General features: G+C 45.8%; 1 protein-coding gene and 1 long non-coding RNA gene across 3 annotated transcripts in view; one reads left to right on the forward strand and one right to left on the reverse strand.

Moving 5' to 3' along the window:
* LOC126947835 (uncharacterized) overlaps window positions 1-8,151 on the reverse strand; it is a 55,484-nt gene extending 47,333 nt beyond the window's left edge. Inside the window, exons 1-2 of the long non-coding RNA XR_007723215.1 lie at window positions 8,010-8,151; window positions 1,086-1,229 (exon numbers count right to left, since the gene is read on the reverse strand). This is a non-coding gene — a long non-coding RNA (uncharacterized LOC126947835). The remainder of the gene's footprint in view (window positions 1-1,085; window positions 1,230-8,009) is intronic.
* A 288-nt stretch (window positions 8,152-8,439) lies between these two features.
* On the forward strand, window positions 8,440-20,023 carry DPPA4 (developmental pluripotency associated 4). 2 transcript variants are annotated; one of them, XM_050778905.1, is made up of 7 exons: window positions 8,440-8,503; window positions 12,013-12,136; window positions 14,395-14,555; window positions 14,642-14,692; window positions 16,911-17,199; window positions 18,603-18,801; window positions 19,649-20,023. In XM_050778905.1, the coding sequence occupies exons 2-7, from the start codon at window positions 12,070-12,072 to the stop codon at window positions 19,683-19,685; spliced, it is 804 nt and encodes a 267-aa protein (XP_050634862.1). In that variant the 5' UTR covers window positions 8,440-8,503; window positions 12,013-12,069; the 3' UTR covers window positions 19,686-20,023. The 2 variants fall into 2 exon arrangements, with proteins under 2 accessions (XP_050634862.1, XP_050634861.1); XM_050778904.1 differs by having other exon boundaries at window positions 8,444-8,503; window positions 12,016-12,136.
* Window positions 20,024-27,776: the final 7,753 nt, after the last annotated feature.

Below are 27,776 nucleotides of genomic sequence, written 5' to 3' on the forward strand. Positions count from 1 at the left end.
CTTGGGAGGCCGAGGTGGGCAAATCACCTGAGGTCAGGAGTTCGAGACCAGCCTGACCAACTTGGAGAAATCCCATCTCTATTAAAAATACAAAATTAGCTGGGTGTGGTGGCAGGCGCTTGTAATCCCAGCTACTCGGGAAGCTGAGGCAGGAGAATCGCTTGAATCCGGGAGGCGGAGGTTGTGGTGAGCCAAGATCGCACCATTGCACTCCAGCCGGGGCAACAAGAGTGCGACTCCATCTTAAAAAAAAAAAAAAAAAAAAAGGCCGGGCGCGGTGGCTCAAGCCTGTAATCCCAGCACTTTGGGAGGCCGAGGCGGGCGGATCACAAGGTCAGGAGATCGAGACCACAGTGAAACCCCGTCTCTACTAAAAATACAAAAAATTAGCCGGGCGCGGTGGCGGGCGCCTGTAGTCCTAGCTACTCAGGAGGCTGAGGCAGGAGAATGGCGGGAACCCGGGAGGCGGAGCTTGCAGTGAGCTGAGATCCGGCCACTGCACTCCAGCCTGGGCAACAGCGTGAGACTCCGTCTCAAAAAAAAAAAAAAAAAAAAAAAAAAAAAAAAAGGGACTAATATCCAGAATATACAAGGACCCAAAAAACTCAAGAGAAAAAAAGAATCACAATTAAAAATGGGCACACAAATTAGCGGGGCATGCACCTGGAGTCCTAGCTAGTTGGAAGGCTGAGGTGGGAGGATCGCTTGAGCCTAGGCTGCAGTGAGCTGTGATTGTGCCGCTGCACTCCAAGTCTCACTATTTTGCCCAGGCTGATCTCAAACTCCTGGGCTCTTATCATATTATCCCTCCTCAGTCTCCCAAAGTGCTAGGATGACAGGCAAGGGACACCGCACCGGGCAGGGTGACTATAATTAACAACAGTTTATTATATATTTTTAAATAGCTGGAAGAGGGGATTTTGAATGTTTGCAACCTAAATAAACGATAAGGGCCAGGTGTGGTGATTCATTCCTATAATCCCAGCGCTTTGGGAGGCTGAGGCAGGAGGATAGTGTGAGGCCGGGAATCAGACCTGCCTGGACTGATAGTGAGACCTCATTTCCACAAAAAATTGAAAAATTACCCAGGCATGACAGTGCATGTCTATAGGTCCAGCTACTTGGGAGGGTGAGGTGGGAGGATCACTTGAGCCCAGGAGTCTGAGGCTGCAGTGAGTTATGATCATCCCATTGCTCTTCAGCTTGGGTAACAGATGGAGACCCTGTCTCTAAAAACAAAAACAAAGAAATGATAAATGTTTGAGGCAGTAAATATACTATAATAATTACCCTGATTTTATCATTACATGTTGTACACATGTATGAAAATATCACAATGGCCGGGCGCGGTGGCTCAAGCCTGTAATCCCAGCACTTTGGGAGGCCGAGACGGGCGGATCACGAGGTCAGGAGATCGAGACCATCCTGGCTAACACGGTGAAACCCCGTCTCTACTAAAAAATACAAAAAACTAGCCGGGCGAGGTGGCGGGCATCTGTGTTCCCAGCTACTCGGGAGGCTGAGGCAGGAGAATGGCGTAAACCCGGAAGGCAGAGCTTGCAGTGAGCTGAGATCTGGCCACTGCACTCCAGCCCGGGCGACAGAGCCAGACTCCTTCTCAAAAAAACAAAAACAAAAACAAAAACAAAAACAAAAAAGTTTGGGTTTTCTTGTTTTTGATGATACCAGCTCTATCATCTATCTACAACTTTTCCCTTTTTAAACAAAAGTTACTAACCTCATGGTCTGTCTTACTCCCTAAATTTAATTTTAACTGACTCACCTATTTCCTAAAGTAAAATTACCACTAAAACAGCAATGATTATCCACTATAGGAGATACTACAAGGTGGAATTATTATAAATTAGGTGTGTCAAGTTCTGGTGTACTTGTTAAAATACTAGTCTCTTGGACATGGGAAAAGAGGTATTTTCATGCACTGTTATCAATTGGTGAACTGTAATATTTAATAAATATTAAATAAACCCAGCTTTTGACTCAGTGCTTCTGGAATACACAGCAGAGAGATACAGGCAAGGGTTCCCTCCCTCCCCACAGCCACACCTCCTGCCCCCTCTCTCCATTGGGTCAGACAGGAAACAGTGTTACATATGAATCAATGCTGGTTTATTTTCTGTAGATGCAGATTAATGACTTTGGAAGACTCACTGCCTCTGGGTAAACTAAAGGACTCATTAATTCAGCTCATTTTATTCAATTAAAACTTTTTTTTTTTTTTGAGACGGAGTCTCCCTCTGTTGCCCAGGCTGGAGTGCAGTGGCCGGATCTCAGCTCACTGCAAGCTCCGCCTCCCGGGTTCACGCCATTCTCCTGCCTCAGCCTCCCGAGTAGCTGGGACTACAGGAGCCTGTCACCTCGACCGGCTAGTTTTTTGTATTTTTTAGTAGAGATGGTGTTTCACCGTGTTAGCCAGGATGGTCTCGATCTCCTGACCTCGTGATCCACCCGTCTCGGCCTCCCAAAGTGCTGGGATTACAGGCTTGAGCCACCGCGCCCGGCCAATTAAAACTTTTTTTACAAAAAAAAAAAGCAAAACGAAAAAGCTGGGTTTAGGGGTGTTGGCCTTTAATCCCAGCTACTCAGGAGGCTAAAGCGGGAGGATCACGTGAGACCAGGAGTTTCACCTGGGACAAGCAGTTTCACCTGGGACCAGCCTGGGCAATATAGGGAGACCTCTTAAAAAAAAAAATAAAAATAAGGAAAAGGAAAAATGAAAGAAAACCCAGCCACAATACCCCTACATCTCTCAAATTCATTCCTCTCCAAATTTCTCTCTCTCTCTCTCTTTTTTTTGGTCCTTTTTTTTTTGAAACAGGGTCTCACTATGTCACCCAGACTGGAGTACAGTGGCATGATCTCGGCTCACTGCAAACTCCACCTCTTGGACTCAAGCCATACTCCCACTTCAGCCTCTGGAGGAGCTGGCACCCGTGCGTGCGCCACCACGCCTGGTAAGTTTTGTATTTTTGGTAGAAATGGGGTTTCACTATATTGCCTGAGCTCAAGCGATTCTCCTCCCTCCCAAAGTGCCGGGATTACTGACATAAGCCACCAGAGCTACCACGCCCCGCTCTTCTGATCCCAACATGTGCTGTGCCAGACACTGCGTTCTCCAGACACGCCCACAACCCTCTAAGTAAAAGCTATTATTTTCATCAGCCTCATTTTACAGATGAGAAAAGAAAGAGACTTAAAGTTATTGCCCAGTTCACACAGCTAGTGAAGGGGAGATTGGGGTTTAAATCCTGTCTGGCTAGCTGCTAAAGCCTTACATTTAAAAATCAGTCAGTCTGGCCTGGATTTGGTGTCTGTGCTTTTATGTTTTATTTCTTATTTTTATTTTTATTTTTTTGAGATAGAGTCTCGCTCTGTTGCCCAGGCTGGAGTGCAGTGGCCGGATCTCGGCTCACTACAAACCCCGCCTCCCGGATTCATGCCATTCTCCTGCCTCAGCCTCCCAAGTAGCTGGGACTACAGGCGCCCACTACCACGCCCGACTAATTTTTTGTATTTTTAACAGAGACGGGGGGGGGGGTTTCACCGTGTTAGCCAGGATGGCCTCGATCTCCTGACCTCGTGATCCGCGCGCCTCGGCCTCTCAAAGTGCTGGGATTACAGGCGTGAGCCACTGCACCCGGCTATGTTTTATTTTTATTTTTTATTTTGAGATGGAGTCTCACACTGTCGCCCAGGCTGGAGTACAATGGCGCAATCTCTGCTCACTATAACCTCCGCCTCCTGGGCTCAAGCAATTCTCTTGCCTCAGCCTCCCGAGTAGCTGGGATTACAGACATGTGCCACCACGCCCAGCTAATTTTTGTATTTTTAGTAGAGACGGGGCTTCACCATATGGGCCAGGCTGGTCTTGAACTCCTGACCTCGTGATCCACCTGCCTTGGCCTCCCAAAGTGCTGGGATTACAGGCGTGAGCCACCATGCCCGGCCTGGGGTCTGTGCTCTTAAACACAGTCCATACTTCCTCTCCAGTCTCAAGGCTGCTCAGTAGCCTCCTAACTCACCTCTGTGCTGTCTCTGATCATCCCCACTTCTTTCTCATTGAAGTTGAAAGGGCTTTACAAAATGCTCATCAGAGTCAGCCCATCCTTACCCACACCTTGAATATTTCAGTAGCTTCCCCGTGGTCCTCAACCTAAAGATCAGAAGGCCTACCTATCCCACTCAGCTCACACTTAACCCCTCCCTCTCTGAGCTCCAGCCCCACTGCTCTTCTTTCAGTCCCTGACCATGCTGAGCTGTCTCAGGAGTGGGGTGCCTTCTTCCCAGAGCTCATCCTTCCCTTCCCCTATTCATTAGTTCAGTTCCCCACCTCCTCTAGATCTGATACTTTTCTGACTTCAAAACCCCTGTTGCAGGGCAGGGCAAGGGGCTCATGCCTATAATACAAGAACTTTGGGAGGCCAAGGAGGGAGGCTCACTTAAACCTAGGGATTTGAGACCAGCCTGGGCAACAGTGAGACCTCATCTCTATAAACAAAACAAAATAAAAACCTCTATTGTAGGCTGTCATACACAGGGAATTATCCTGCTTTGCAAGGGTCATAATTGAACAGTTTGCATTTGTTTTGATTATACATATAAATAAAATATATTTTGAAAGCAACGGCCGGGCGCGGTGGCTCAAGCCTGTAATCCCAGCACTTTGGGAGGCCGAGACGGGCGGATCACGAGGTCGGGAGATCGAGACCATCCTGGCTAACATGGTGAAACCCCGTCTCTACTAAAAAATACAAAAAAAAACCTAGCCGGGCGAGGTGGCGGGCGCCTGTAGTCCCAGCTACTCGGGAGGCTGAGGCAGGAGAATGGCGTAAACCCGGGAGGCGGAGCTTGCAGTGAGCTGAGATCCGGCCACTGTACTCCAGCCTGGGCGGCAGAGCGAGACTCCGTCTCAAAAAAAAAAAAAAAAAAAAAAAAAAAAAAAAAAAGAAAGCATGTGGGCCGGGCGTGGTGGCTCATGCCTGTAATCCCAGCACTTTGGGAGGCTGAGGCAGACGGAACATCTGAGGCCAGGAGTTCAAGTGCTTGGTTAACATGGGGAAACCCCATCTCCACTAAAAATACAAAAATTAGATGGGTGTGGTGGCATGAGCCAGTGGTCCCAGCTACTCTGGAGGCTGAGGCATGAGAATCGCTTAAATACAGGAGGTGGAGGCTGCACTCCAGCCTGGGTGACAAAGTAAGACTTCCTCTCGGAAAAAAAAAAAAAAGCACTTAATACATTTTTTTTTTTTTTTTTTTTTTTTTTGAGACTGAGTCTGGCTCTGTCGCCCAGGCTGGAGTGCAGTGGCCGGATCTCAGCTCACTGCAAGCTCCACCTCCCGGGTTTACGCCATTCTCCTGCCTCAGCCTCCCGAGTAGCTGGGACCACAGGCGCCCGCCACTTCGCCCGGCTAGTTTTTTTGTATTTTTTAGTAGAGACGGGGTTTCACCGTGTTAGCCAGGATGGTCTCGATCTCCTGACCTCGTGATCCGCCCGTCTCGGCCTCCCAAAGTGCTGGGATTACAGGCTTGAGCCACCGCGCCCGGCAATACATTTTTATTCAATAAGTGAATGGGAGATTCGGTTGTTCAATTATGAATAGTTTTGAAATCAAAATAGAAGTGTAGGCACTGGAATTATAACATTAAAAATAGCAGTAAAGTTTTTCTTTTGACTACCAAATATTTGTAGGAAATTTTACACACAAAATTAGTTATTTCTCAGAAAACACAATAAACTTGCAGTTATTCCTACGTTACATTTGACAAACCAATGCACAAATAGGTTGTACTCTGCTCCAAACTGCCTATAAATTACAACTCCAACAAACCTGACAAAAAGATATTTGACTTTTTTTTTTTTTTGCTTTTTCATGAGGAGAGGGGACAGGGTCTGGCTCTCTTGCCCAGGCTAGGGTGCAGTGGCATGATCACAGCTCACTGCAGTCTCAAATTCCTGGGTTCAAGTGATCCTCCTACCTTAGCCTCCTGATGGAACTACAGGCACGTGCCACCACACCCAGCTAATTTCTTTTTCTATTTTTTGTAGAGACAGGATTTCACTAAATTGCCCAGGCTGGTCTTAAACTCCCGGGTTCTGGCAATCCTTCTACCTCAGCCCCCCTAAATGCTGAGATTACAGGCAGGAGCCAACCATATTTGGCTTTTTGCTTATTTCCAGAACTCAGTAATATTATTTCCAGTTATTTCCAAACATTTTAAATTAAATTGTACTAATTTATTTTATGTATAGGATGTCAGCTAACCCATGTTTTAAATGGTTGGTGCAATTCTTTTGGAATTGTGTTTCCCGGCCGGGCGCGGTGGCTCACGCCTGTAATCCCAGCACTTTGGGAGGCCGAGGCGGGCGGATCACAAGGTCAGGAGATCGAGACCACGGTGAAACCCCGTCTCTACTAAAAATACAAAAAATTAGCCGGGCGCGGTTGTGGGCGCCTGTAGTCCCAGCTACTCGGGAGGCTGAGGCAGGAGAATGGCGTGAACCCGGGAGGCGGAGCTTGCAGTGAGCCGAGATCGCGCCACTGCACTCCAGCCTGGGCGACAGAGCGAGACTCCGTCTCAAAAAAAAAAAAAAAAAAAAAAAAAAGAATTGTGTTCCCAGAAATAGTAGTGGACCCAATAATTTATAAATGATTAATCCCAGTATACACTCCATCTGTTCATACCAAATTAGTTTGTACCTTGCCCAGAATTAGATGTTTCAGTGCCTCAGTTTATATTTAATTCAGAACTCCAATTATTCTGTTTGTTTGTTTGTTTTGAGACGGAGTGTCGCTCTGTCACCCAAGCTGGAGTGTGGGGGCACCATCTCGACTCATTGCAACCTCTGCCTCTCCGGCTCAAGCAATTCTCCTGCCTCAGCCTCCTCAATAGCTGGGATTACAGGCACGCACCACCATGCCCGGCTAATTTTTGTATTTTTAGTAGAGAAGGGGTTCTGCATTGTTGGCCAGGCTGGTCTCAAACTCCTGAACTCAAGTGACTTGCCCACCTCAGCCGCCCAAAGTGCTGGGATTACAGGCGTGAGCCACCACGCCCAGCCCAGAACTCCAATTATTCTGAATGTTACATTCAATTACACTGAGAAAAGAAAGATGATTCAATTATACACTCTATACACAAACCTTAACTAGTAAGTCGTACTGGTGGTTATCAAAGGCTGTAGTAAAGAATTGTTAAATCAAAGCCCTAATATCTCCCAGATGACCTCAACTCACCTGGTTTCCTCTTTGCCACCTTGGGGGTTGCCCAGTCCACAACCTGCACTTCCTTCTCCATTCCTAGGCTCCGTTTACTTACTTTCTCTGTCCGTGGATTTCTAGCCTGTGAGCAGATTACTAACACCATTTGGATTAAAGATGGTCTCTTATTTATCATTTTAGGACAAGCGAAAAAAATACAACAAAGTAAACCAAAGAACGAAGGAGACTTTGGACCCTGACAAGGGAGGGTTTCAGTCGCACAGCCACTGCTTCCTTCACTTCACATCTCTTGACAACCTGACAGGGAACATTGATCTGAGGAAGGATTTTTCAAATTATTTTAAGGAGAAAAACTTGAACTTCTTTGGGAGTCAGTAGGTTAGGGGTTCACTTACTGTGCTATTGGAAAAGTTACCAATAAAATTTTATACCAAACTTTAGTCATATATAAAATGGGGAACAATAATGACTGAGTTTTAAACCCTCAATTTGAGATATAAAAAAATACTTGGGCTGGGAGTGGTGGCTCACGCCTGTAATCCCAACACTTTGGGAGGACAAGGCTGGAGAATCACTTGAGGGCAGGAGTTCGAGACCAGCCTGGTCAAAATAGCGAGATCCCCACCCACACCCAACTTGCCCTCTACAAAATAAATAAATAACAAATATTCTATAGACTTTAAGAGCTGCTATTATTAGTTCGTTGGCAGATGAAATGATGCTGGGTATTAGTACAGAGAAACCTGGAATTTTAGTTGAGTGAGTAACTTAGGAAATGGAATGTATTTGGTACGAGAAAATAGCTTTCTTCAAGCCGCCAGTCTGGTCCCTGAAGTCTACTGTTTACACAAGTCCTATTATTAAATCCCTTCACACATCCTGCTCAAGTCTCTGGCCACATTTTTTTTTTCTCTCTCTGTAGAATCGTTCTGAAGGAGTCCTGAATCTCCCAGTCTCCGGAACCATACTTTGGATAATTACATTTAAAGTGCACAGAAAAGGGCCAGGAATGGTATTAGTAATTCAACCCAGACAAAGGTCACCCCATGAATAAGAAAGAATGCAATTTTAGCATTTACAAATTGTGGGGGAGGGAACAGACGGGGAGAAGAAAATAAGAGGTGAGGAGGGGAGAAAAAGGGTCTTCGGGCGGCAGGAAGTGGGAGGAGACTTTGCAAACAGCAATCTTAGGGCTGGGGCCATTTTGGAAGCATTTGCGAGGCTCCGCTTCTACAAGTATGGAGAAGGCAAAAGGCAAGGAGGTCAGTACAGTTTTAGTGGATTTGTTTTCTGTCTTCGTCTTCGTGTTTCTGTCTTCCCTGGGCACTCTTGATTTTTCTATTGAGGAGAAAAGAATGCGCCTTCGAATTTTCTCCTCTTGACTTTTTTTTTTTTTTTAAAGAGTAAAGCCCAAGAACATGATTGCAGCCTGGTATATTGGAGTGAGGAGACAAGAAATGAGGTTTTCTAGGGTTAGTTGAGGAGGTTGAGGGTGTCAAAAGATAGGGGGAAAGAAAGAGGCCGGGCGCGGTGGCTCACGCCTGTAATCCCAGCACTTTGGGCGGCCGAGGCGGACGGATCACCTGAGGTCGGGAGTTCGAGACCAGCCTGACACCATGGAGAAACCCCGTCTCTACTAAAAATACAAAATTAGCTGGGTGTGGTGGCGCACACCTGTAATCCCAGCTACTCGGGAGGCTGAAGCAGGAGAATCGCTTGAACCCGGGAGGCGGAGGTTGTGGTGAGCCGAGAAGGCGCCATTGCACCCCCAGCTTGGGCAACAAGAGCGAAACTCCATCTCAAAAGAAAAAGTTAAAAAATCAGGCTTTCAGGTTAGTTTTGGAACAGGGTCTCTCACTTTGTCTCCCGGGCTGGAGTGCAGTGGCACCATCACTGCTCACTGCAACCTCGACCTCCCAGGCTCAAGAGATCCTCCCACCTCGGCCTTCCAAAGTGCTGCTGGGACCACAGGCGCGCGCCGCTGCTGCCCGCCGGTTTTTCTGTTTTGAAGAGGTGCTTTGTTCTGTCAGAAAGAATTAACCAAATATCGGGGCTAGAGGGAAATGGTAACAGGAGAAAAGGGTGGTAGGAAGAAGTAATTGAGATTATTATTTTTTTTAATGAATCGAGTTTCACTCTGTCGCCCAGGCTGGAGTGCAGTAGCCGATCTCGGCTCACTGCAGCCTCTGCCTCCCGGTTCAAGCGATTCTCCTGACTCAGCCTGGGACTGCAGGCGCGCACCACCACGCCCAGATAGTTTTGGTATTTTTGGTAGTGATTGAGTTTCGATATGTTGACCAGGCTGGTCTCGAACTCCTGACCTCCATTAGCCCACCTCGGCCTCCCCAAAGTGCTGGGATTACAGGCTTGAGCCACGGAGCCCAGCCTTGATATTTAAATTTTAATTTATATCTAACGTACTCTTAATCTGTGTGTCTTTATGTTACCTCTGATCCTCAGCTTCTGTGTCTGAGAAGTAAATTGTTGCCAGATTGTTATGAGAATTAAATGAATGAAAATAAGGAAGGCCAAGACCAGGCACAGTGGCACATGCCTGTAATCCCAGCACTTTGGGAGGCCGAGGTGGGCGGATCACTTGAGGCCAGGAGTTTGAGACCAGCCTGGCCAGCATGGTGAAACCACGAAAACCAGCTGGGCGTCATGGCGAGCGCCAGTAATTCCAGCTAGTCGGGAGGCTGAGGCAAAGAACTGCTTGAACCCGGGAGGTGGAGGTTGCAGTGAGCTGAGATTGTGCCACTGCGCTCCAGCCTGGACGACAGAGCGAGACTCCTCTCAAATAAAAAGAATATAGGGAGCCCTTGGGCGCTGTGGCTCACGCCTTTAATCCCAACACCTCATCTCTACGAAACATTAGCCAGGCGTGGTGGTACCTGTAGTCCCAGCTACTCAGGAGACTGAGGCAAAGGATCACTTGAGGAGGTAGAGATTGGAGTGAGTTACCCTCCTGCCACTGCATTCCAGCCTGGGTGAAAGAGCAAGCCCTTTTCTTTAATGAATGATTTATTTTTTTTGACACGGAGTCTCGCTCTGTCGCCCAGGCCGGAGTGCAGTGGCCGGATCTCAGCTCACTGAAAGCTCCGCCTCCCGGGTTCACGCCATTCTCCTGCCTCAGCCTCCCGAGTAGCTGGGACTACAGGCGTCCGCCACCTCGCCCGGCTAGTTTTTTTGTATTTTTTTTAGTAGAGACGGGGTTTCACCGTGTTAGCCAGGATGGTCTCGATCTCCTGACCTCGTGATCCGCCCGTCTCGGCCTCCCAAAGTGCTGGGATTACAAGCTTGAGCCACCGCGCCCGGCTAATAAATAAATATTTTTTAAAAAAGAATGAAAATGGCCGGGCGCGGTGGCTCAAGCCTGTAATCCCAGCACTTTGGGAGGCCGAGACGGGTGGATCACGAGGTCAGGAGATCGAGACCATCCTGGTGAACACAGTGAAACCCCGTCTCTACTAAAACTACAAAAAACTAGCCGGGCGAGGTGGCGGGCGCCTGTAGTCCCAGCTACTCGGGAGGCTGAGGCAGGAGAATGGCGTGAACCCGGGAGGCGGAGCTTGCAGTGAGCTGAGATCAGGCCACTGCACTCCAGCCTGGGCGACAGAGCGAGACTCCGTCTCAAAAAAAAAAAAAAAAAAAAAAAAAAAGAATGAAAATAAGGAACATATCAAAGCGAATGCCTGGTATGAGACAGGGGATCAACATATGTTACTGTCTCTGGATTAAACAACTTTTCTCCACTCCCACTTAGCTTCCTTTGATTCAATTAACCAATATTTATGAGTGCCTATGATGAAAAGGAAAGAAATGCTATCCTCATGGAGCTTATAGTCAAGAGGAGTGTCAATCATTAATCAAATCACACAAACAAATTTAATTGCAATTAACAAGTAGTAGAAATGAGAGAGTATGTAGTAGATTTGTCTGAAAGGACTAGAAGGGGTTCCCAGGTTAAATAACACTTAAAAGAGGAAGATTTTTAAGGTATAAGATTTTAAAGTGTAAATAGAAGTAGGGTGGAGGTTGGGGCTGAGGAATGTGTAACAACTTTGGAAAGGAAAGGAATTACGCGGCTGGAGCTTGGGTAGGGAGAGCAGTGTGAAATAGAAGGTAAGAGTCTGGTAGGTAATGTTAAAGACAATTATTTTTATGCTGAGAGCAATAAACCACTGAAAGGATGTGTCACTCTGCCAACAGTGTTAGAAAATAATTTATTTGGAAGGGGTCAAGAATGAAGGATTGGGGGAAAAAAATTCTTCAGGTGAGAGATGATGGAATACAGTAGGTGAGTTAAGGGCCTTTCTTTCTTTTTTTTTTTTTTTTTTTTGAGACAGTCTCATTCTGTCACCCAGGTTGGAGTGCAGCGATGCAGCCTCTACCTACCTCCCTGGCTCAAGTGATTCTCCTACCTCAGTCTCTTGAGTAGCTCGGGCTACAGGCATGTACCACCATGCTCAGCTAATCTTGTTTCCTTTTTGTAGAGGCAGGGTTTCACTTGTTGTTGCTCAGGCTGGTATCCAACTACTGGACTCAAGCGATCCTCTTGCCTTGTCCTCCTAAAGCACTTGGATTACAGGCGTGAGCCACCACGCCTGGCCTGCATGACAGTGTGTATTAAGATGATACCCAGAGGAGAATCCACACTGCCAGTGGAGTCCAGTGACTGCCTTGGTGCCTTAGAAGTGAGTTATCTTGAGGCAGGTAGTGTATGTGTGGTTTGGACACTGGAGGAATGACTGACCAGCTCCTCTGTTCCCAGTAGACCTCCACAGAGAAGTCGAGGGAAGAGGATCAGCAAACTTCTAATCAACCAAACATGATTGCTTTGCCAGGAACATCAGCAAAGGGAACCAAAGAAAAAATGTCTGTCAAAGGCAATAAAGGTAAGAGGTCTTCAAATCCTCAAATCCCACTTTCTCACGTCTTAGAAGCCAGAGGAATTTTTCTGAAGAAGAAAAGCCAGGGAAGAAATTTCCGTCATATATTTTGCAAATCCTACAGTTCATGGGAGTCTAGCTTAAACTGCACCTTCCTGAAGCATCTTTTGGTCACCATTGCCCTAACCGATCCCTTCCTATCTTCAGACTTCCACAGCATATTTGGTTCTGTTGATCATTTTTTCCTTCACTTGCTACTTGGAGTTAAGAATTTCAATGTGCAATGATTTGGGAACAGACAGCTGTAAATTTGAAGACCCATTCTTGAAACCGGACTACCTATTCTAAAAATAAGTTTGAACAATATCTACCTTTATTCGGGTGTGGGAATGGAGTGTTAAAATTTACATAGAATAATAAAGTGAAGTACTTACACTATGCCTAAGAAGTAATGGCCGGGCGCGGTGGCTCAAGCCTGTAATCCCAGCACTTTGGGAGGCCGAGACGGGCGGATCACGAGGTCAGGAGATCGAGACCATCCTGGCTAACACGGTGAAACCCCGTCTCTACTAAAAAATACAAAAAAAAAAAACTAGCCGGGCGAGGTGGCGGGCGCCTGTAGTCCCAGCTACTCGGGAGGCTGAGGCAGGAGAATGGCGTAAACCCAGGAGGCGGAGCTTGCAGTGGGCCAAGATCCGGCCACTGCGCTCCAGCCTGGGCGACAGAGCAAGACTCTGTCTCCAAAAAAAAAAAAAAAAAAGAAGTAATGTGTACACAGTAAACCCTACTAACTGTAAGTGTCATTACAGGCTGTGTCTTTTTTTTTGAGACACCAAGACAGGGTGTTGGTCTGTCATCCAGGCTAGAGTGTGGTGGCACCATCTCAGTTCCCTGCAACCTCTGCCTCCCTGGTTCAAGCGATTGTCCTGTCTTAGCCTCCCAAGTTAGCTAGGATTGCAGGCGTGTGCCACCATGCCTGGCTGATTTTTGTATTTTTAGTAGAGACGGGATTTTACCATATTGGCCAGGCTGGTTGTGAACTCTTGGCCTCAAGTGACCCATCTGCCTTGGCCTCCTAAAGTGCTGGGATTACAGGTGTGAGCCACCAGACCCAGCCTTAGACATTTTTTTGGCATGATCCTGGCCCACTAAAATCTCTGCCTCCCGGATTCAAACAGTTATCCAGCCTCAGCCTCCCAAGTAACTGAGATTACAGGCATGTGCCATCATGCCCAGCGAATTTTTTTTTTTTTTTTTTAGTAGAGACAGCATTTCACCATGTTGGCCATGCTGGTCTCAAACTCCTGACCTCAGGTTATCCCCCCACCTCGGCCTCCCAAAGTGCTGGGATTACAGTGTGAGCCACTGTGCCTAGCTAAATATCTTTACTGAATGAAGACAAGGTATGTGAGGTGCAGAAGCAGGATGAACAGAAACACAGCTCAGCTAAGGAAGCATACCTGCTATGAAACCAGAGTGCTGCCCTGACTAGGGTGGGCTGGCAGAATTAGGAATATTAGTGGTTGCCTGTGTAGCATTGTCAGGTGTTGAGTTTGCTCTGTGTGTAGAGGACACCACTGAGTATGATCTGAAGTCTAAGACAGCGGTAATTCCCCTCGGGTGGAAGTGCCATCTCCGGTGCCACCACCTGGGTTCTGTGGATTAAGGGGTTCACAAAGGTATGATCTCAAGTCTAAGACAGTGATAATTCCCCTGGGATGAAAGTGGCATCTCCGGTGCCACCACCTGGGTTCTGTGGACTAAAGGGTTCACAAAGGAGCATGTGTACCTGAGTAGTGGGGAGATTGAGGAATAAAACTGGGATTTAGAAGTGGTAAGTCCTAGGTTTGAGAGGGATTGAACTATTAATAACTAAAACTGATTTTAGGCCGGGCGCGGTGGCTTAGGCCTGTAATCCTAGCACTTTGGGAGGCCTAGGTGGGCAGATCACAAGTTCAGGAGTTCGAGACCAGTTTGGCCAACATGGTGAAACTTCACCTCCACTAAAAATAGAAAAAAAATTAGCCGGGCGTGGTGGTGGGCATCTGTAATCCCAGCTACTCAGGAGGCTGAGGCAGGAGAATCGCTTGAACCCAGGAGGCGGAGGTTACAGGGAGCCAAGATTGCGCCACTGCACTCCAGCCGGGCGACAAAGCAAGACTCTCAAAAAAAAAAAAAAAAAAAAAAAACAGTGATTTTACTTTTGAAATTCTGAAAAGGTACACAAAGTTAATTACTACTAATTTGATTCCATTCTCCTTCAGTGCTCTGTCCTAAGAAGAAGGCAGAGTGCAGTGACAACCCCAGACCTCAGAGGAAGATACCAATCCCTCCATTACCCTCTAAACTGCCACCTGTTAATCTGATTCACCGGGACATTCTGCGGGCCTGGTGCCAACAATTGAAGCTGAGCTCTAAAGGCCAGGTGAGGGCCTAGGCTGGGGATGGTACTGCTGGGAGGAAGGGTAGGAACCTTACTTGCCTTACTAACTCAGTTTTCTGTTGTCTTAGAAATTGGATGCATATAAGCGCCTGTGTGCCTTTGCCTACCCAAATCAAAAGGTAACTTTTTAAAGGATGTACGTTTCAGTGCTTATCCTAATTACCTATTGTAGCCTCAAAAGTGAGTAAAGGAACTGTCTTAGCCTCCGCTTGTCCCTCCACCCCTAGTTCTAAGAAAGAACAGTATTTTCCATGCCTGCTTTCCTTTTTTTTTTTGAGATGGAGTCTCACACTGTCACCCAGACTGGAGTGCTGTGGCACCATCTCAGCTCACTGCAACCTCCACCTCCCGAATTCAAGCAATTCTCCTGCCTCAGCCTCCTAAGTAGCTGAGATTACAAGCACCCGCCACCACGCCCAGCTAATTTTTTGTATTTTTAGTAGAGGTGGGGTTTCACTATTTTGGTCAGGCTGGTCTTGAACTCCTGACCTCGTGGTCTGCCCACCTCGGCCTCCCAAGGTGCTGGGATTACAGGTGTGAGCCACCGTGCCTGGCCTTCCATCCCTACTTCTCACCAAGTCTGCAAAGAATAATAAAAATGAGGCAGCCCAGCCTGGCCAACATGGTGAAATCCTGTCTCTACTAAAAATACAAAAATTAGCCAGGTGTGGTGGTGCATGTGTGTAATCCCAGCTATTCAGGAGGCTGAGGCAGTAGAATTGCTTGAAACCAGGAGGCAGAGGTTGCCATGAGCTGAGATGCACCATTGCACTCCAGCCTGGGCACAAGAGTGAAACGCTGTCTCAAAAATAAAAAGAGGCAGCACTTAAATTTTTTTAATTGACAAAAATTGTATATTTTTATCATGTACAGCACATGGCTTTGAAATACGTATACATTGTGGAATGGCTAACTCAAGCTAATTAATACATACATCACTTTACATACTATATTATTATTATTATTATTATAATTATTGAGACAGAATTTCGCTCCATGCATCCGCTGCCTCCCGGATTCAGACGAGTCTCCCGCCTTAGCCTCCCGAGTAGCTGAGATTACAGGTATGCGCCACCACACCTGGCTAATTTGGATTTTTAATAGAGACGGCATTTCTCCATGTTGGTCAGGCTGGTCTCGAACTCCCGACCTCAGGTGATCTGCCCACCTCAGCCTCCCAAAGTGCTGGGATTACAGGCGTGAGCCCCACCGTGCCCAGGTTTTCTTTCTTTCTTTTTTTTTTTTTTTTAAGACAAAGTTTCGCTCTTGTTGCTCAGGCTGGAGTGCAGTGCGCAATCTCAGCTCACTGCAACCTCCACCTCCTGGGTTCAAGCGATTCTCCTGCCTCAGCCTCCAGAGTAGCTGGGATTACAGTCACCTGCCACCATGCCTGGCTGATGTTTGTATTTTTAGTAGAGACAGGGTTTCACCATGTTGGCCAGGCTGGTCTAGAACTCCTGACCTCGTGATCCGCTCACCTCGGTCTCCCAAAGTGCTGGAATTACAGGCGTGAGCCACTGTGCCCGGCCAGCAATTTTCTTTCTTTCTTTTTTTTTTAAAGACAGAGTCTCCCTCTGTCACCTAGGCTGGAGTGCAGGCTCACTGCAACTTCCGCCTCCCTGGTTCAAGTGATACCCCAGTCTCAGGCCCCTGAGTAGCTGGGATTGCAGGCATGAACCACCACCACGCCTGGATAATTTTTGTATTTTTAGTAGAGATGCGGTTTCACCACGTTGGCCAGGCTGTTCTTGAACTCCTGACCTCAAGTGTTTCACCAACCTTGGCCTCCCAAAGTGCTGGGATTAAAGACCTGAGCCATGTGCAGCCAACTGTGCAATTTTCAAGAAGACAGTACATTGTAATTAACTATGTATAGTTACCAAGTTGTACAGTGGATCTCTTGAACCTAGACCTCCTGTCTAAGAGAAACTTTGCATTTGATCAAGAACTTCTTAACTCTGAGGCCATTTATTTTTGTTAGAATTTTAATCTTTTTTTTTTTTTTTTTGAGACGGAGTCTCGCTCTGTCGCCCAGGCTGGAGTGCAGTGGCCGGATCTCAGCTCACTGCAAGCTCCGCCTCCCGGGTTCACGCCATTCTCCTGCCTCAGCCCCCCGAGTAGCTGGGACTACAGGCGCCGCCACCTCGCCCGGCTAGTTTTTTGTATTTTTTAGTAGAGACGGGGTTTCACCGTGTTAGCCAGGATGGTCTCGATCTCCTGACCTCGTGATCCACCCGTCTCGGCCTCCCAAAGTGCTGGGATTACAGGCTTGAGCCACCGCGCCCGGCCAGAATTTTAATCTTTATTTTTATCTTTATTATCTAACTCTTTCTGTAGGATTTTCCTAGCACAGCAAAAGAGGCCAAAATCCGGAAATCATTGAAAAAAAAATTAAAGGTGGAAAAAGGGGAAACGTCCCTGCAAAGTTCTGAGACACATCCTCCTGAAGTGGCCCTTCCCCCTGCGGAGGGGCCGCCTGCCCTGGAAGATTCCACTGCTCTCCTTGAGGGAGTTAATACAGTTGTGGTGACAACTTCTGCCCCAGAGGCTTTGCTGGCCTCCTGGGCGAGAATTTCGGCCAGGGCGAGGACGCCAGAGGCAGTGGAATCTCCACAAGAGGCCTGTGGTAAGCCCAACACGAAGAGCTTATTCTGGTCCAGTGGGGAAATAAGCTTAGTAGAGATTAATGCCTGATATATTTTTAGGGTATATCAAAATGCCTTTGAGGGCCGGCGATTCCTGGACCCTGCCCACAGTGTTTCTAATTCAGGTCTAGGACAGGACCTGAGCATTTGCATTTCTTTCTTTTTTTTTTTTGAGACAGAGTTTCGTTCTTGTTGCCCAGGCTAGAGTGCAGTGGTGCGATCTTGGCTCACCACAACCTCAACCTCCCGGGTTCCAGTAATTCGCCTGCTTCAGCCTTCCTGAGTAGCTGGGATTACAGGCAGGCGCAACCATGCCCCGCTAATTTTGTATTTTTAGTAGAGATGGGTTTTCTCCATGTTGGTCAGGCTGGTCTCAAACTCCTGACCTCAGATGATCCACCTGCCTCGGCCTCCCAGAATGCTGGGATTACAGGTGTGAGCCACTGCACCCAGCGAGAGTTTGCATTTCTCAGTTTTCCGGGCAGCAGTAAGGATGCTGGTCTGGGGACCACAGTTTGAGAACCACTGCTTTAAATGATTGATGGCATCAGAAGAGGATAGCAGTTTGGTTTTCTTTCTTTCCCCTTTAAGCAATTTAAAAGTAAGATCTAAAATTAATTGCCTGCAGCTGAGCCCCAGAATGGCATTAATAAGTTATTTAAAATATTTCCCAGTGTTTTCATTGTAAAATGGGCGATACCTAGCTTATATGTTGTAAGAATTACAGAAAATACAACAAAAGAAGACAATAAACTGTTTAGCACAATCCAATGTGTGTTCAGAGCTGGGGCCCCTGAGCTTGTTTCATGAAGCCCTTTCCAGACACTCTGGGTTAGTCTTTCTACCATCTGCCCACCTACAACTATACTACTTCCAACTAGATTTATTTATTTGTTTGTTTGTTTGTTTGTTTATTTGAGACGGAGTCTTGCTCTGTCGCCCAGGCTGTAGTACAGTGGTGTGATCATGGCTCACTGCGAGCTCCGCCTCCCAGGTTCACGCCATTCTCCTGCCTCATTCTCCCAAGTAGCTGGGACTACAGGCGCCCGCCGCCACGCCCGGCTAATTTGTATTTTTAGTAGAGACGGGGTTTCACAGTGTTAGCCAGGATGGTCTCGATATCCTGACCTCATGATCCGCCCGCCTTGGCCTCCCAAAGTGCTGGGATTACAGGCATGAGCCACCGTGCCCCGCCTAGATTTTTAAGTTTTAACAGGAACTGTCTTGTATGCTTTTCTAAAGGAGAACAGAATAGAGAAGAGGTTAAGTTAGGATTTCAGGGTTCACGTCTTGGAGTTGGTCAATCAAGGGTGATGGGCCATAATGCAGCCTTACATCGGTATGTCATCCTGGTGTGTGGGTGCCTGTCTCTCTCCTTCGCCAGGTGTCAGGTGGTGTGTGGTCCATGGGAAAAGTCTCCCTGCAGACACAGATGGTTGGGTTCACCTGCAGTTTCATGCTGGTCAAGCCTGGGTTCCAGAAAAGCAAGAAGGGAGAGTGAGTGCACTCTTCTTGCTTCCTGCCTCCAATTTTCCACCCCCGCATCTTGAAGACAATATGTTGTGCCCCAAATGTGTTCACAGGTAATTACCTGATGCTTTTCTACAAACTAAAAGTGGGTGCTGGATTTTCAATTGCAGAAAGTCAAGATACACATTAATCTTATATAGCCATGTATTTCAAGCTCAAATTGTCAGTAAAGAGTTTCAAGAAAATCATTACTCAGTTAAGTTTATCCCCAGGAAACAGAAAGCATTTCTGTGTCAGGGTTTAACGCTTCTACCTGGAGACACAGAATTCTGGGAGCAACAAACATTGTATAATTACTATATTCAAAGTGTATGCCCTACACAGAAATAATGACTAGTAAAAAATCTCTTCCTTTAAGTAGCCTACAGTCTAAACAGGGATGGTGCACATACAAACACCTGGAATAACGTGAATATCAAAGAAGAGATTCCTTAAGTTAAGGGAAGAATTGACTAGATCGGTAATTTCTCAGCCAGGGAAACATAGCAAGACCATCTCCCACAGGAGGAAGTGTGTGAATGTGTGATTGGCTTTTCCTTTGGGATATCCTGCTTTTTGCTGTATTTTGATAATCTCTCTATGCCAAGCAAGTTGAATAGAAGTGAGGAGGTCACTTTGGGTAGTCCTTTAATGACATACTTGGGTTTTTGGGAAAGTGATGCAAAGAGCCCCTCCAAGGTCTCTTGTCCATGGTTCGCACAAGTCGGGGAACATATTTCAGAGGCATGCTAACTTGGCTAATAATCTTCATTCTCGAATGACAGCGTCATAGGCTTGTTACCTATGATCCTAAAGTTGTAAGGGCAATTTCAACAGCATTCCAGCAACGGGTTTCTTGGCTATTTTTGATATTTCTTGATTCTTAACTTTTTGAAAACAAACATTTTATTTGCTTTATAGGAACAAGGTCTTAATAAAAAGCCTCCAATGGGAATAGAATATCAGGAAAAAGGCCACATCTATGGTAATTAATGGCAGAAAGTCTGGAGAGTCGGATTCCGCGGGGCTGCTGACAGGTGAACTCTGGTCCTCTGCACACCTGTTTATGGACCATGCAGACTGGTGGGGTGGCAGATGTTAGCCTAAGAGCCCTAGCAGTGCCTGTTGCTTTGTGAGTGGAGATAGAGACTCTCAGATTTAAAAACGGAAAAACATTTCGCAAATTACCATAAATTGTAGCTAATATATAGAAAAACTCATTCGTACTACTTTTCTAAAATAGACATGACTTCAGCAGCAGCTCTGTTTTGTTTTGTCTTTTGAGACAGTGTCTCACTCTGTTGCCCAGTCTGGAGTGCACTTGTTCAATCTCAGTTCAGTGCAATCTCTGCCTCCTGAGTTCAAGTGATTCTCCTGCCTCAGCCTCCTGAGTAGCTGGGATTACAGGCACCAGCCACCACACCCAGCTTTTTTTTTTTTTTTTTTTTTTTTTTTTTTTTTTTTTTTTTTTTTTTAAGTAGAGATGGGGTTTCCCTATGTTGGCCAGGTTAGTCTCGAACTCCTGGACTCAAGTGATCACCTGCCTTGGCCTTCCAAAATACTGGGATTATGGGCATGAGCCACTGTGCCTGATCTTCAACAGGTCTTTTAAGTGAGAAGTTCTTCAGCTGAGCATTGTGAAGGAGTTGAGTAAAACTCAACTGGCTCTTGTGCTCAATTTTCTTTTCCTCTGAACACTGACTACTTTAGGAGCTGCTTCATTCCGATTGCAATTTCATAAAACATAAAGTATTTTAAGGCAAATAAAGGCTGTTAATTCTCTCCCTCCCTCAAACACATGATTTTTAATATTCGAAACAATATTTTTCAAAGTTCTCTTAACCTGAGATTTCTGTGGTTTGACTCCAGGATCAAAACACAAGGACTTTGTATTATTTCACTTATAATTGTTTTGTATATTTCTGGTGTTAAAAATGTTTAAGGTTGCTTTCCACTCATAAATACATAATATGTTGAACTTAAAATGTGTTTATTAACCGATTCTCCATAAATAAAAATAAGATGTGTATATAAAATAATTCATCTGTTGTATTTAGGGAACCGTATTCGTTGCATGCAAATTTTATTGTTAGTGTTCTTAAAAGTAGGAGTAGGCCGGGCACGGTGGCTCAAGCCTGTAATCCCAGCACTTTGGGAGGCCGAGACGGGCGGATCACGAGGTTGGGAGATCGAGACCATCCTGGCTAACACGGTGAAACCCCGTCTCTACTAAAAAAATACAAAAAACTAGCCGGGCGAGGTGGCGGGCGCCTGTAGTCCCAGCTACTCGGGAGGCTGAGGCAGTAGAATGGCGTGAACCCGGGAGGCGGAGCTTGCAGTGAGCTGAGATCCGGCCACTGCACTCCAGCCTGGGCGACAGAGCGAGACTCCGTCTCAAAAAAAAAAAAAAAAAAAAAAAAAAAAAAAACAGTAGGAGTAAACCAAAATGTGTGATTTTTCTTTTGTATGACTCATTTGTTTGTTCTTTATTAGTTGGCGGTATGGGTCGGATCATTTGTTTTTAAAACTACTTAGGTATGATTGACATACAAAAACTGTACATATTTAATGTATCCTATTGAGTGTAATTAATTTTTAATTTTTTTGTGTACTTCCTAAATTTATAGTCCTGTGAGTCTGGGAACAGATCTGTTTTTCACTTGTCCTGATTTAATGACAGTTTCCAACATTGTTTTGTTATTACAAGTACGGAATTTCTATTATTTTTATTTTATTTTATTTTGCACCTTTAATGAAGATACTAAAAATAATGCACTGGAAGGAGTGGCAGAGTTGGAAAATTTGTAACCATCATAATTCAGATGTAATAGGTTTGGGAAAGAATCCTCAAAAATGTTAAAGCAAAGGAGGAAAGTTTGTTGAGAAGCAAGATGTTCTTCTCTCCTGGACCCCATTGGTTGTTGGTGGTCAGAATTGTTCAGTGTAATAAATAAGACATTTTTTTCTTATACTATGTGTATTGTTCGTTTTAATTTTGTTTCCTTTTTAAACTTCTATCCTGCTTTCTTTGGATGGGTCAAGTTTCTATTCCGTTTCCTTCCTTTCTATTAATTTGGAAATTTCCTTTGCTTTATTATTCTGCTGGTAGATACCTCCCTGGTTCTAACATATTTCAATAAACTTAAATTTCTCTCTATACAAAATAAATTAATAATTGGAGTCTACCAGTAAGACAGTTTATTTACTCATCCTTCTTGCCCCGGCAAGATAAAATTTTAAAGTTACATAACTCACCACATCACCCTAATTTTCACAGGCCTCCGCCAAAGTTCCTATCACCACATTCAGTCCCCCACTCCCTGTCTGCCGGCTATACTCCCAGAATACTAAGAGGAAGACAGTTGGAGCTATAAACTCCCTGTGTCTCAGATGAGTTCCCTGGCAGAGGCATGACATCTTGCTGTTTTGTGGGGGAGCTGAGAGAAGAGGTTTGTATTCCCAATATCCCATCTGGATGTTAAGGTAACATTTGTACAAATAGGTCTGTGCCCACGTTGTAACTGGTGTGGGAAACCTGGAGCCAGCCTTCCAAATTTCTCTTGGCACCAAAGGGACATGGCAGCTTCCAAGGGTAAATGTTGGTCAGGGCCTCTGACCACATTGCTGATGGAAATAAAATTTCTGTATTTTGGCATGATGGAGTTTATGGACACAAAAATTGGAGTTTAGCTACAGCCACCTAAACCAAGGATTCCAACTTAGCACCACCAAGAATGTTACAAACTAAAATGTCTTTTCTGATAAACGATGGGAAGTACACAATATCATTGCCAAAAAGATAATGTAAATCTAATCATGAGGGAACAATTAGTCCGGATTACACCTGTTGTCTCAGGCTAATTGAGTCTACCTTGCTTTGAATGACACTTAGACATAGCCATTTGTGAAGGGCCACAGAGGCCAGGGGCAGTGGCTCATACCTGTAATCCCAACACTTGGGAGACTGAGGCTGGCAGATGACTTGAGCCCAGGAGTTCGAGACCAGCCTGGGCAACACGTTGAAACCCTTTCACCAAAATACAAAAATTAGCCAGCTGTGGCGGCCTGTGGCTAGTAGTCCCAGCTACTGGGGTGGCCAAAATGGCAGGATTGCTTGAGCTGGAGGTCGAGGCTGTAGTGAGCCGTGATTGCACCACTGCCCTTCCAGCCTGGGCAACAGAGCAGAGACCCTGCCTCAAGAAAAAAAAAGTCTGGAAAGAAAAGTAACAAAAGGACAATCTCTGTATTCAAATAAAGTTAAAATTGGCCGGGTGTGGTGGCTCACGCCTGTAATCCCAGCACTTTGAAAGGCCAGGCGGGTGGATCACCTGAGGTCAGGAAGAGTTTGAGACCAGCCTGAGCAACATGGTGAAACCCTGTCTCTTAAAAATACAAAATTAGGCCAGGCACAGTGGCTAACGCCTGTAATCTCAGTATTTTGGGAGGCCGAGGGGGGCAGACCACCTGAGGTTGGGAGTTTGAGGACAGCCTGACCAACATGGAGAAACCCTGTCTCTACTAAAAACACAAAAATTAGCTGGGTGTGGTGGCACATGCCTGTAATTCCAGCTACTCGGGAGGCAGAGGTTGTGGTGAGCCAAGATCACGCCATTGCACTCCATCCTGGGCAACAAAAGCAAAACTCCACCTCAAAAGCAAAAAACAAAAAACATTAGCTGGGCGTGGTAGCACATGCCTATAATCCCAGCTACTTAGGAGGCTGAGGCAGGAGAATCGCTTGAACCTAGGAGGTGAAGGTTGCAGTGAGCCAAGATTGTGCCTCTGCACTCCAGCCTGGACAATAGAGTGAGACTCCGTCCCACACACACACAAAAAGGGCCAGGTGCGGTGGCACACACCTGTAATCCCAGTAATTTGGGAGGCCCAGGGGGTCGGATCACCTGAGATCCAGAGTTTGAGACCAGCCTAGCCAACATGGTGAAACTCTGTCTCTACCAAAAATACAAACTAGCCAGGTATGGTGGCACACACCTGTAATCCCAGCTACTTGGGAGGTTGAGGCAGGAGACTTGCTTGAACCCAGGAGGTGGAGGTTGCAGTTAGCCAAGATCCCACCATTGCACTCTAGCCTGGGCAAAAATAGCAAAGCTCCACCTCAAAAAAAAAAAAAGGTTAAGTTTTCCATAAAATGTGAGTGATTCTCATTTAGTTCCCAAACCAGGAGCATCCATATTAGTGTGGAACTTTGAAATGCATGTTACTTCATCTCAGACCTACTGAATGACACAGGGTGTGGTTCAGCAATGTGTTATCACGAGTCCTGCAGAAGAGTATAAGAATTGCTAATCTTGGTGATAAAAAGCAAAACAGGTTTTCTAAAGGGTGGAAGTAATGGGAATTGACTGGAAGAGCCCCAAAGGAATTTTTCTAGTTATAGAAATATTTTCTATATTGATTGGAGGAACTGGCTAATCATTTATTTTTCATCTTATTCTATTTTATTTTATTTTATTTTATTTTTGAGATAGAGTTTCACTCCTGTTGCCCAGGCTGGAGTGCAATGGTGTGATCTTGGCTCACCACAACCTCTGCCTTCCGGGTTCAAGTGATTCTCCTGCCTCAGCCTCCTGAGTAGCTGGGATTACAGGTATGTGCCACCACCCCCTGCTAATTTTTTGTAGTTTTAGTAGAGACAGTTTCTCCATGTTGGTCAGGCTGGTCTCGAACTGTCAACCTCAGGTGATCCACCCACCTCGGCCTCCCAAAGTGCTAGGATTACAGGCGTAAGCCACCACACCCAGCCTGGCTACTCATTTTTTAAAGCTCATTACAGTGTACACTCAAGATCTGTGCATTTCACTCTAAATTTTATCTCAAAGGAGAAAAAATGGTTAGTTTGGAAATTAAAGAGGAAATAGTTTGTGTCACATAACTGTACCCCTAATATTTCTGTACACGTCAGAGCTAGAGATTGAGAGAAGTCTTGTTTATCTCCTTGGTAGACGACAAGGAGGAGGACCACAATACATCAGGGGGTTTATAACACCAAGGAGGGTTCTAAAGAGGTACACAGACTGGACAAGAATTCCTCACCATTCCAGAACTCATGCAGCTCTAAGTAGAATGCAAACGTTAAGAACTTTCTACATTCTGCTCTTCCTTCAAACTCCTGTTTCAGGCCAGGCTCATGCCTGTAATGATTCTCCTTCCTCAGCCTCCCAAGTAGCTGCGATTACAGGCACCTGCCACCACACGCAGCTAATTTTTTGTATTTTTAGTAGAGATGGGGTTTCACTGTGTTAGCCAGGATGGTCTCGATCTCCTGACCTCATAATCCGTCCGCTTTGGCCTCCCAAAGTGCTGGGATCACAGGCATGAGCCACCGAACCTGGCCTTTTTCGTTTTGAAACGGAGTCTCACTCTGTTGCCCTGGCCTGGCTGGAGTGCAGTGGCGAGGTCTTGGCTCATCACAACCTCAGCCTCCCAGGTTCAAGCCATTCTCCTGTCTCAGCCTCCTGAGTAGCTGGGATTACAGGCATGCACCACCGGGCCCGGCTTTTTTTTTTTTTTTTCTTGAGACGGAGTCTTGCTCTGTTGCCCAAGCTGGAGTGCAATGGCATGATCTTGGCTCACCACAACTTCCGCCTCCCGGGATCAAGTGATTCTCCTGACTCCAGCCTCCCGAGTTGCTGGGACTACAGGTGTGCACCACTAGCCCCAGCTAATTCTTGTATTTTTAGTAGAGATGGGGTTTCACTATGTTGGCCAGGCTGGTCTCGAACTCCTGACCTTGTCATCCGCCAGCCTCAGCCTCCCAAAGTGTTGGGATTACAGGCCTGAGCCACCACGCCCAGCTAGTTTTTGTATTTTTAGTAGAAATGGGGTGCCACCTTCTTGGCCAGGCTGGTCTTGAACTCCTGACCTCGTGATCCATCCACCTCGGCCTGAAGTGCTGGGATTACAGGCTTTAGCCACCGCGCCCGGCCCCACTGATCTATTTTTCACTTTAATTATTTGGCTTTTCTGGGATGTTGTAAAAATGTAATGAGTCTGAGTTATGCATCTGAGTTATTTAATTTAACGTAATGTATTTGAGACTGATACATGTTTTTGCATGTATCATTAGTTTGCTCCTTTTCATTAATTAATAGTGCTATTCCATTTTGTGGGAGTACCACGGTTTGTGAACCATTCACCACTTGAGGGATATTTAGTTATTTTTAGGTTTTCATGATTACAAATAAGTCTTCTATAAACCTCTTTATGTAATTTTTTGTTTGAATATTGAAGTTTCACTCATTTGGGCTAAATACTCAAGGAAGGAGATTGCTGGACCATATATTAAGTGTACGTTTAGCTTGACAAGACACTGCCAAACTGTTTTCCAAACTGACTGTGCCATACTGTATTTTCACTGAAATATATGAGATGCGACCAGGCGCGGTCGCTCATGCCTATAATCCCAGCACTTTGGGAGGCCGAGGCAGGTGGATCACCTGAGGTCAAGAGTTCAAGACCAGCCTGACCAACATGGAGAAATCCTGTCTCTACTAAAAATGCAAAATTAGCCAGTCGTAGTGGCGCATGCCTGTAATCCCAGCTACTAAGGAGGCTGAGGCAGGAGAATCGCTTGAACCTGGGAGATGGAGGTTGCGGTGAACTGAGATCACACCATTGCATTCCAGCCTAGGCAAGAAAAATGAAACTCCACGTCCAAAAAAAAAAACTCAAACCAGAATTGCTCCACTTTTATCTATTATATATTGGTGTTCCACAAACATCTATTTTTGTAGAACATATTTCTCTGATTTAAAAGAATAAAAGTGTTAGCTGGGTGTGTTGGCATAAGCCTGTTGTCCCAGCTCTTGGGGAGGCTGAGGCAAGAGAATCACTTGAGCCCAGGAGTGAGAGGCTGCAGTGAGCCCTGATCATACCATTGTACCCCAGCCTGAGCAACAGAGTGAGATCCTGTATCAAAATAAACAAATAAATAAAAGCGATTTTGAAAAAAGATAAGATTAAATTTAAAAAATAAAAACGATTTTGAAAGCACTTATCTAAATAAGAAATACAATGCATTTATATTTATCTTACAATATAGAAAATAAAATATATATTTGAAAAAAGTAATGCATTTTTATTTCAGAACTATTGTCTATTATTAGAATAAATAACAGAAAAAAAGTATTCAGAAAAGATTTTTTTGAAGGTTGTTTTTAATAGTTTGGCGTCCTGTTAGTGGCTACTTTTTAGCTTTGAAGTACACGTACACTAATTCCTAAACTAAAATTGGTGCTATCTGTTTTAGAGTTATTTTGGGGACCTAATTAGGAGCCTTCTATGAACTGGACACTACTGAGCCCCATGGGAATAAGGATGTGTCTGAGAACTTCAGATTGCCACAGTCTAGTAGAAATAGTCACATCTGTCTGTGAAAAGTATTTACACCAAATCCTTTAGCAGCAGCACAGAAACAGACATCTGCTATACAATGGAGTTGGGTGAAAGGGGTGGAAATGTGGAGGTTCAGGTAATATTAATAACCCTAGCATTGGCTGGGTGTGGTGGCTCACACCTGTAATCCCAGCACTTTGGGAGGCCGAGGCAGGCGGATCACCTGAGGTCAGGAGTTCGAGACCAGCCTGGCCAGCATGGTGAAACCCCATCTCTACTTAAAATACAAAAATTAGTTGGGCGTGGTGACAGGCGCCTGTAATCCCAGCTACTCAGGAAGGTGAGGCGGGAGAATCGCTTGAACGCAGGAGGCGGAGGTTGTGGTGAGCCAAGATCACACCAATGCACTCCAGCCTGGGCAACACACTGAGACTCCGTCTCAAAAAATAAAAAAATAAATAGGCCGGGCGCGGTGGCTCAGGCTTGTAATCCCAGCACTTTGGGAGGCCGAGGCGGGCGTATGACCAGGTTAGGAGCTTGAGGCCAGCCTGGCCAACACGGTGGAACCCCGTCTCTACCAAAAATACAAATATTAGCTGAGTATGGTGGCAGGCGCCTGTAACCCCAGCTATTCGGGAGGCTGAGGCACAAGAATCACTTGAACCCGGGTGTGGAGTTTGCAGTGAGCCGAGAT

The sequence above is a fragment of the Macaca thibetana genome, chromosome 2, assembly GCF_024542745.1.
Source record: "Macaca thibetana thibetana isolate TM-01 chromosome 2, ASM2454274v1, whole genome shotgun sequence".
Taxonomy (NCBI): domain Eukaryota; kingdom Metazoa; phylum Chordata; class Mammalia; order Primates; family Cercopithecidae; genus Macaca; species Macaca thibetana.

Excerpts from the sequence above, each read along its gene's own strand:
- DPPA4 (XM_050778904.1), top strand. The coding sequence starts at position 8,480 with ATGGAGAAGGCAAAAGGCAAGGAG. Across the intron at positions 8,504-12,015 it reads AGAAGGCAAAAGGCAAGGAG|ACCTCCACAGAGAAGTCGAG; the intron begins GTCAGTACAGTT and ends TGTTCCCAGTAG. Across the intron at positions 18,802-19,648 it reads TGCCCCAAATGTGTTCACAG|GAACAAGGTCTTAATAAAAA; the intron begins GTAATTACCTGA and ends TTTGCTTTATAG.